The sequence below is a fragment of the Lytechinus pictus genome, unplaced genomic scaffold, assembly GCF_037042905.1.
Source record: "Lytechinus pictus isolate F3 Inbred unplaced genomic scaffold, Lp3.0 scaffold_19, whole genome shotgun sequence".
Taxonomy (NCBI): Eukaryota; Metazoa; Echinodermata; class Echinoidea; order Temnopleuroida; family Toxopneustidae; genus Lytechinus; species Lytechinus pictus.
This window is the reverse complement of record NW_026974140.1, coordinates 14,506,636-14,516,887: the sequence shown is the minus strand read 5'-3', so window position 1 is coordinate 14,516,887 and position 10,252 is coordinate 14,506,636. Positions and strand designations below refer to the sequence as shown.

Here is a 10,252-nt window from a genome sequence, read left to right as displayed (position 1 = left end):
ACAAACCCATTGTGCATTTTGTCAAATTTGATTTACAGACAAAATGTCTTTACTGGAGTGAGTATAGAAATGTTCATTCATCCTAATAATGCATTAGGTTAAATGCCTATTTGATAGGCCTACTGCATACTGTACATTTGGTTCACTTACCAAATGAATGTTATTCCACTTTAGTTATCACTGGTGGTTTTGGAATCCTTTGGATAAATATTTCACTAGTGATCTTCAGATCTAGAGAAGAAAAGCAAGATGATAGAAAAATAAGCAATTAAATACAAATATGTTAAATTTCACTAAGGACACTAAACAATAACTATATTATCAACAATATTCTGTGCGATTTTGAAGGTGTCCTGCGTGTAGATGGCTGTGGTGCATTATGCTTAAAAAATATTCATGTCATACGTGTTATATATGAACATGTCCTCTAAACCAGTTCATTCACATCTAATGGAGATATGATAAGATGAATAACAATCATGAGACAAAACAAAATGACCTGCGGGTAAAAGAGAGAAGATGGATATGGATTGGGATAAGAAGGGAGTAGGATGTAGGAGTTATATATTATGAGAGGATGTAATAGGGAGTTAGTTTTATATTGATGGGTTTTTAGTGATCGAAAACTGGGGGAGGTGAGAGAAGAGAGTAAGGGAGGAGGTTAGAAGGGTGGATGTGAGTGGGAAACGGAGGTGGGGAGTGGGGGATGAAGGTGAAGAGTGAGAAGGGAAGGGAAAGTGGAGAGTTGGAAAGAGAGGTGGGGAGGAAGGTGAAGAGTGGGAAGGGAAGGGAGAGTGGGGAATAGAGGTGGGGGATGAAGGTGGAGAGTGGGGGACAGAGGTGGGGAGTGGGGAAGGAATATGGAGAGTGAGAAGGGAAGGGAGAGTTGGGAAGACAGGTGGAGAGTGGGGGAGGAAGGTGAAGAGTGGGAAGGGAGAGTGGGGGACAGAGGTGGGGAGTGGGGAAGGAATATGGAGAGTGAGAAGGGAAGGGAGAGTTGGGAAGAGAGGTGGGGAGTGGGGGAGGAAGGTGAAGAATGGGAAGGGAGAGTGTGGAGGGAGGTGGAGTGAGAAACATTGGTGGGAGGTGGGAATTGAGGGAGGGAGGGGTTCCGAGGAGATTGGAGTGAGGAATGTGAGGGAAGTTTGGGGGATAGGACGATAGGATGGTGAATGGGAAGAGAGGGAATAATTATAGAGGGAACAATGAAGAAGAGGATAGGAGATGGGGTGATAAATTGAGAACGAGGGAAGAAGAGGAAAGGGGTATTAAGAGACAAATGGGCACAGGGGAGCAATGGATAGGAAGGGAGGAAGTAGCTCATGATCATTTTAATAACTGATTCCCATCACATCAGCTTCTTCAACTGATCTTCCACCCACTCCTAAGAATGCTAGGGATGGTAGGAGTGTCTATATGCATTCCACTGTGTATTCACACCTGCATGCTACTAGAAACTTCACACCAGTTTAACCCGTCTCATAAATTATGGCATGGAGTATAGTACCTGAACACTGCATGATCGGGGTAAGAACTCTACATGCAAAAGTGCAGTGGGGCAATGTACGGAAATCAGTCACAAAGGGTTCTTTAACCGAAGAGTGTGGAAAAGGAGAAGACAATAACGTAAAATGGAGAATACCTGACCTTGTGTGTATGTAAAGGGATATCTGATAATATAAAATTGTATTAATCACAAACAGAAATTCATACCAATTTTCTCAGCCTTAATAATTTTTGTGTGTATTATGTTGATGCAAAAATGTAGCCATCAAAGATAACTCACTGGTATCAACATGTATATGTTCATGTTAATTAGCTAATATAAAAAGCTAATACAAAAACCCCAAGCATTTTTAAAATACCCTAATATTTATAAATTGATGCAAATAAGGCAGCCATCCACAATAATTTATTGTAAAATCATTGCTCCCATTCATTTTATTTTTCAATGTTGCTATGTGTACAATTGTGCAGAGTTTTCCTCAACAATATTATATTGTGTGATAATGCAATCAATATGACATATCATCACATACGGGAATAAAAAGCAATGGCATGCATGCAATGCTAACCATAAGACTAAGAGGGGCAGCAGTTTAGAAACTACAGGTTGTGTGGGTTTGGTATTTTAATAGATCCGGATTGATGAAGCGGTTTGATGAGGCGCAGGAGTATGATAGGATCATACATGACGGATAAGCCCACTCGGAGCCATGTTATGATAAGAGCTCAAAATAATCCCATTAAAATACCTTTGGTCACATGGCACATAGAATATCTAGAATAATGATTGCAGCTGTAGCTCATTTCCTCAATGGACTCCACAATCTAGTCATGTTATTTCACTCACCCCCCCCCCCCCCATCATACAATGTAGATCTTTGTGATGCAGTACATGAAACTACAATCAAAGAATGATATTCAGATGGTAATAATTACAAGTAAATTGATATCTAGCAGCAATATCTTATAGAAAATGCATGAACTTACTTCATTTCAAACTGAAAATTTCCAATACAACATTCAAATATCTATCCCATTTGTCTATATTCAGGCAAAGAAGTTGAACGAAATCAGAGAATTGGATTGCCCTTTTAAGAGTATTCAATGCTTTTGCACCTGCTTTTATTGGGCAATTGATGAAGTATAGCACATTTCTGCAAGCTGACATTGTTCACAGTCATAGTATGAAATGACATGATCCAAGCATAATATAGACAAATTGGCCATGGGCTGCGGGCAATAAGAAGTGTATTGAGAAAATATGACTGTGTTTGATCATGTTGATGATCAATTCAAGTTTCTTTATCACTTGACGCAAGGAACTGGCACTCAAAACAGATTACCATGAATCAGAGACAGAGGAATACTCAATACTGGGTGTTTGCATGTAGGATATTGTGTGAGTGAAATGAGAAACTAGATAAGAACAACTAAGGCTGCGTTTATCCGACCTCAAGCCAGAATCGTGATTTGAATCATGATTGGAATCATGATTCAAATCACAAACATGAATCACAATTACTACAGAATCAGGGTTTAGACGACCTTCGTTCCAACGCTGTTTCTCCTCGGATTTGGACCGATCCAGTGCGCATCACAGTGCGCAGTTTGACCCAGGAAGTATAGGTCAACGTTGGACACTTAATTGGAGGTCGGCGACGTACATGTGATGTGACAACGTGGGGCGCGCGCCTTGGCAAGAACCGGAAATAGCTCGACACAATGACGTCATATAATCATGATTCAAATCACGATATCGTTTATCCGAACATTTTCGTACGTGATTCTGCAGAAACGTCTTTCCAAACGCCCTTTTTTTCGTAGTTCATGTTTGTGATTCTAATCATGATTATATTCAATTTCGACTAAACGCAATCGTGATTCTGCAGAATCGTGATTTGAATCATGATTGGAATCATGATTATAGGGTAAAAAAGTGGCGGATAAACGCACCCTAAGACTTCTGAAGATTTCCTTAAGGCATAGAGAGGTGTGACATTAAAAGATGAATACCAAAATTCCTACAAGCCGCTCTTGCATCTTCAAAAATGGATCTCCAAAATTGAGAAATGGCTCTCATGAATTATGTTGAGGGGGGCAATAAAAGCAATTAAAGTCAGCAAAATAAACTCGAAGTCTCTTTTTACATTTTTCTTTATTTTGGGATCAGTAAATCTTAGGTTCGGACCAGTAATAAATTAAAAAATTGGGGATCTACTGGTCCGACATGAGGAGGTTGGACCAGTAGAAAAAAAGGTTTAGTGTGGAGCCCTGATTAATCATTAAAAGGCAAAAAACCCTATACACATTCTGAGCATCAATTATTTCACAAGTCAAAATTTACCCAAGGAACCTGAAGATTGCTTTATTGCAATCACTCTTTAAAATACAAAAATGATATGCAACATTGTAGAATTGACCTCACACACAACAATTTTAATGAAATTGAGCCTATTCTCTGTCTCCTAGTAGAATTTGTATTTGGCTGAACTATGTAACAAATGTCCCACGAGAAAGCTCTGACAGTATTAAATGATCTAGTGCAGTATCTGGCAACTGCCCAAAGGACAGTATCTACCTTCACATCACTGGGATCAGAGCAACCAAAGGACATTTCGTGGCTGAAGAAAACTTGTTGGAGGATTTTTTTTTTGCCAACTAAGATCAAATAATAACATTCTGCTTTTGAAAAGTGTGTAATAGATATCTGCACATGCTCGGGGGGGGGGGGGGGGGGGCATTCAGTATATAATGCATAGTGGGTATGTGCCGCGGAGGGGACCCCCATTTTTGCACTCAAATTTCCATTCCAAGGCATAGCATTTTTGTCTTATTGAGAAAAAGAACAAAGAAAGCCGCTCCAAAGCATAGCATTTTCTTCTTATCGAGAAAGAAGAAGAAATCCGCTCCAAAGCTTCGCATATTTTCCGTTACGCCGTTCCGGCCGTATTGATCTGCTACAATGAGCCGCAATTTTGGTGAAAAGCGGCCACAGAGCGCTGTCCGACCATCGCCTCTGCGCTAGCGCACCCAGCGCCCGTGCCGCCGGGCTAGTTGCATGCACGTTCCATAGGGTTGCATACGCACTTACATGCAGGCGACCCATTCCAAGGACCCCCGTTTTCAAAAGCATTTGTAGTTCCGAAGCCCGTTCTGAGGACCCTCCTTTTTACAATAAGCCCGCTCCAAGGCCCCCGTTTTTTGTCTCGACTGCGGCACATACCTACTACTTTTTTGGTCGAGTACCCCCCCCCCCCCCCCCCCCCCCGGGCACGTGCTTAAGGGATGTCCACTGTCTTCTGATCTTGGCTATATTACAGGCATTCTGCAAACAATAGATTATCAAAGCAATGAACTGTGGTGCTTACAGAAACTCAATTGACCTTCTTATCCTACAGACAGGTCTTCAAGCTCGTCAGGGGGGGCAAAAAAAGTTTTTCAAGCCCGTCAGGGGGGGCAAAGATACGTTTTTGCATGGGTTGTGACTCGTCAGGGGGGGCAGAGTGCCCCCCCTGCCCCCCCCCCCCCCCCCCCCGTAGGTACGCTAGTGCCTACAGATACACCTGGGTGGAGAGCATCATATACACATGGGTTGCCAAATGCTGCTTGTGCTGACATTGGAAACTTTGTCATGACCTAGGGTTTTTAGGAGCAATGCACACACAAAGCATATGTTATATAACCTTTTCCATAAGACCTCAAGAAAAATAATTCCTCTATATCTCTGATTTCTCATCTTGTCTAGGATGAAACTTTCCAATTTCTCTCTCTGTATTTCATTCATTCGCTCTTTCTCTTCCCCTCCTTCTTTCCCCCCTTTCTCTCTCATCTTGCTTTCTCTCTCTCTCCCTCTTTCTCTAACCTCTACTCTAGACTGGCTCCATACAACATTGTAATGAGATCACAGGCCAAGAAGTGTCTGGGACATGACTATACATACACATATTGAAGCATTACAGCTAGGTATACATGTATGAGCAGAAAAAGCACATGTAACGAGTATCGTCGAAAGTAAAGCTCCCACACGAGAACCAGTGTCACTGCTGGTTGGGCTACCCATTTTAAATATGTGTAATAACTAAATAAATATGTGCAATGCATTGGTTGAAGTTTAGAGTCAGACAATTCTATGGAATACCTAAGATCATGATGTGAATACTTTCTAGAAGTGAAAAAAATAAAACAGTACTAATTCAATCAAAATAAACTGTAAATCATCTATTTTGGGGGAAAAAATTATAGACAAATTACTTGACATAGAGAAATACCCTAATTTGTCAATGAAAAAAAAAATACTGGTCATGCACTAGAAAATGAAACACTAAAAATATGAGACATATGATCATGCTAATGAATTCATTTCAAAAATCATGATTTAAGGATTTTCCCATCTACAAATTTCAACATTAATACATTAACATACAGAAGACTTTTTATCCAGATTTAGAGAAAAAATGTGTCCCACAACCGGGAGGTCGGGAGTTCAAACCCCTGCCGCATCAAACCAAAAGATGTTTTAAACAATGGGAGTTGCTACTACCCTGTTTGGCATTCAATAATTTTAGGGATAGAGCAACATCGATCTGGTACTGCTCACTGGCTGCCTGGCCTATAATCACTATAAGGGCAAAATGAATTTTTTTAAAATTTCTGTTTCAGCTTTCAATTTCAAATATGGATTTTATAGAAACATTATAAAGCTAAAATTATTTCTCTTCAAAAGTGTGTTTTCAATCTACATGTAATGTGTAGATTCACTCCAGATCTTGGGCATGCAATAAAACTACAAGGAAAGTCTTGGTATGCCACCTTCTTATTTTCTTAGCTGACATGCATCAGCTAATTTTATATAAGAATTTCCTTTGGTAAAGAATAACGTTGGAAAGACAGGGTGCTAAATTTAATATCATGGACAGGTTCAAATTTTGGGGGTACAAAATGAAATTGATGTTATGTACACTCACTAAGTGCTTGCAGACTTTAATTATTTTTATACAACAAGAAAAATATATATATTCTCAAATTTGTATTATTCTCTTTAAAGGTATCCCTATAAATTAATCATCTCTACCTCACCAATGAACAGGTGATTGTGCTTCATATCTTCACTCTTCTTCTTTCTCATCTTTGATTAAGATTGCCTCAAGCATCTCATCTGGGATGAATGAGATTTATCCTAGATAAATATGACCATCCACTGACTCCTTTTCATTCATCAATTCATTTTTACAAGGGTTTTTGTTGATACAAGTTCTATCTGAATTATTGGTATCTAGCCTCGAATCAACAGTACAGCACAAGGGTTATGTAAAAACAAAGGAAAGTAAAATCAAATTGGTTTCGTGTCAATATTCTCTGCTAGTCAATATACCACATACCACTATCTCTGGGACACATTTCATTTAAGATATAACTTGTATGTTTAATGATAATCACAGAAATCTGTTTTGTTTATTCTTGGTGCAACACTGTAAAAAATTGCTGTAATTTGTACGGTAAATTGATGTAAATTTTAACAGTAAGATACTGTAATGATGATTTTACAGTAATTTGCCGTATTATTCAGGCGGTTCACGGTAATTTACAGCAATCATTCGAGTTCTTTTTTTGGGAGATCAACTTTACAGTAATTTACTGTAATTGAGCACGCGAAATGCATTCTGGGATACAACACGTCACACGCGCATGCGCCTCTTACTCGGCGCGGAGCATAAATTCTTGCAAAATTTCGAGTGTCAGATCGATAAGAAGTGCCGTCGGAACTGCTGTTGTTTTGAATTCAACTTTACGTCTCCGGTCAAGTACACATTCCCTGGTAAGTAGTGATATTTTCATCCTGTAGATCCTTCACATGTAGAAATGTTTTGTTGAACTGTTTTACATATAATGTAATCTTTCATGGAACTCTGACATTCACCATCCTCACTTTTCGCGCTCTCTCTCTGTTGTCTATGAAGATGTATGTGTTAATGTGTGTTGTGCGGATGTTGTCTACGGAAGATGTGTACTGTGTAGATTTAGACTTAGAGTTGTGCGGGGTGTTGACTCAAATTTCGACTGTTTTTAACTTGCTAAAAAATAGTAAAGACCTATGCATAGAAATTTGGTATGTGTTGAAATTATCATTAAAATGCCTCTTAGCAATTCCATCATATCGACTAAATTTCATTACGCTACTTTTTGCTAGATCAGCTAGATAGATTGCATCGGATTCCGATGTCTGCACGCAGTTTAGCCATGCAACCCTGGCCATACTCGTACAGTACAGTCATGCAGCGCAGCATGCAGTGCTAGTGCAGTGCTGTATGGTGCGAGCTAGCTAGCCAGCGCATGCATGCAGCGCGCGCTAGCGCTAGCGATATGGCAAGGAGTTCCGGCCGACCGTGGGCAATCGTCTGTTACAGTCTGGTCTTTTGCATTGTGACGTCATCACTGTTTGAAAGCGTGCGCGTGCATATAATTAGCCAAGGATGGGGAAGGGGGATACTCCCATGAATTCATTTGTGTCTTTTTCACAATGTAACACATATATATTTCCTTTGCTATTGCAGTTTTTACACTTTGATAATGGTAAACTTTTCTTGAAAATATAGACTTATCCATTTGTAAATATTTTTAAAGTTGATCACAAATAACACACAAACAATTTTTTTTCTCCAACTCTATATTTCTACTTCTCGGTTCTCCACTTTTTTGTTTTGTCCTTTTCTTCCCGCTGCTTCTAATTATTCACCTCCTTTGTCTTCTTTCTTCACCAATTTCTTCTCCTTTGCCTTCCTTCTTGCCACCTCCCCTTTCCTTTTTTTTTTTTTTCATTTCCTCTTTTAATATTCTAATTAATTCTTATCTCTTCTTTTGGCTTCTCCTACTTCTCATATCTCTTCCATCTTGTCAAACTCTTTCTCATTTTGCTTCTTACTCATTCCATGTCTATCTTCTTGTCCCCTATCTCCCTCCCCTCCTGCCCAGGACCCTACTCATTCAACTTATTATTTTTTTCTATTTTTTCCCTCTCTCTCTTCCTCCAGTACTTCTCGTGGAAGCTGCGGCTGCAAAAGATGATGCAAACCTGCATGATGTAGCATCTGGTGTGCTGAGAGGGTTGCAGAGCCTGTTTAAAGAAGGGAATGACTCCCTTTTCCTCATCCGTGATGTAAGATTTAATAATTACTCTCCTGAAAAATGTTTTGCGCTATTAGTCCTGAGTGAAAAAGTTAGTATTTAATAATTGCTTTTGTATCGATGACTCTGGACTTTTCAAGACCCTTTGTGGAACCTTTCCTTAGATCTGTTTTTTTTTCTTTTTTTTTCTTCAATTTTTAATTTTTTGTTGTGGGGGGGGGGGGTGTTTTGTTGCTAAGGCACGCCCCCATTTGAAAAAAGAAATGAGAGAGATCACTTGCCCTTCCCCCTTCGAGGTGGTACATAATTGAAAATTAATTGATGATTATTTCTAGATTGTATTGGACCTTCACTCTTGGGGACTGCATGCTGTATGAAAATTAAAATCAATTAAATGACACTGAAGAGTTGAATCTTGTGTGTAATGGTAATGGAAACATGGGATTATCATATCTTTTCAGGTTACAGATACTGCTGAGGACATGGAGAAAGAGGGAGATGCATCTGATTCACCCAAACTCATAATCCAAGGTGCATGACAACTTCCAGTGTTTTTAATCAAACCTCTTAGAATAATATAATACAGACATTTAAAACATTCTCAGATTTAGGTTTAGACTAAATCTGTACAGACATGTACGTTTATTTTGTGTCAATTTTCTTAAACAGACTTGTATTTCATATGTACAGTCCGACCTCTCTTATCCGGACACGTTGGGACCAGCACCAATCCGGATAAGGGATTTATCCGGATCTGGGAGACCCAATATTAAATACACGCAGCTGCTGCCTGCCCAACATTAACAGCGGTAGCTACACGTTATTTATTGTAGTGGGCGTACAGACAGTATTCACTGCAGTGTCAGTGCAAATTATAGGCGGTATTTTTACGGAAATGAAATCGATCGATGGCCAAAACTGTTGGATAGTTTACCTGCTAAAATGATTGAGCATACCTCGAAAGAGAATGACTCAATGAAAGTTTAAAAATTAGATCATCGCGGTGGGTATCGCAGCTTCCCAATGTCAGCCATTGTTATACTGACTGTAGGCTCAAACATGATAGATGGCGCTGTCCGTATTGAAGCCTAGCGTTAGCTAGCGAGACACGCATTGTTTTTCCCGGGAAACGAAAAGAGAACGTGATGAAATGTTTGCGCTGCGCCCTGATTTACTGGAAAATTATCCTGCCTAAATTCTTTCAGTGATTTTCATGAAAAATAATGTTGTAGGTAGACTATATTGGAAAATAATTAATATATGTAATCTAAGTGAGTTTGCGCATAGGATTGAGTTTAGATTGAAATCTCATTTCCTCACATACTAGATTGAATTGAAAAAAAAAAAAAAAAATCTCGGCAAATGTGCGTCCGGATAATAGAGAGATCCGGATAAGGGGAGGCCGGATAAGAGAGGTCGGACTGTACATCTTTCACTTTCAGCATTTCAGATTTGCCATGCTTGTAATTATATGCAGTCATTAACAAAAGAGACATGTGAATACTGCATGATCCCAGCCTTTAAAACTGGGCAAAAAACATAAATTATAGTTTTTCACTTTGTAACGCGTCCATAAGGGGGGGGGGGGGGAATCAGGACAATTGGAAATAAATAACTGAATTTT

At 39.4% G+C, this 10,252-nt stretch overlaps 1 protein-coding gene across 1 annotated transcript; it reads left to right on the top strand.

The window, feature by feature from the left end:
* Positions 1-6,984: 6,984 nt before the first annotated feature.
* Positions 6,985-9,284, top strand: LOC135157716 (uncharacterized). Its single transcript, XM_064114403.1, has 3 exons — positions 6,985-7,321; positions 8,535-8,659; positions 9,090-9,284. Exons 1-3 carry the CDS (start codon positions 7,192-7,194, stop codon positions 9,165-9,167), a joined length of 333 nt encoding a protein of 110 aa, XP_063970473.1. The 5' UTR covers positions 6,985-7,191; the 3' UTR covers positions 9,168-9,284.
* Positions 9,285-10,252: the final 968 nt, after the last annotated feature.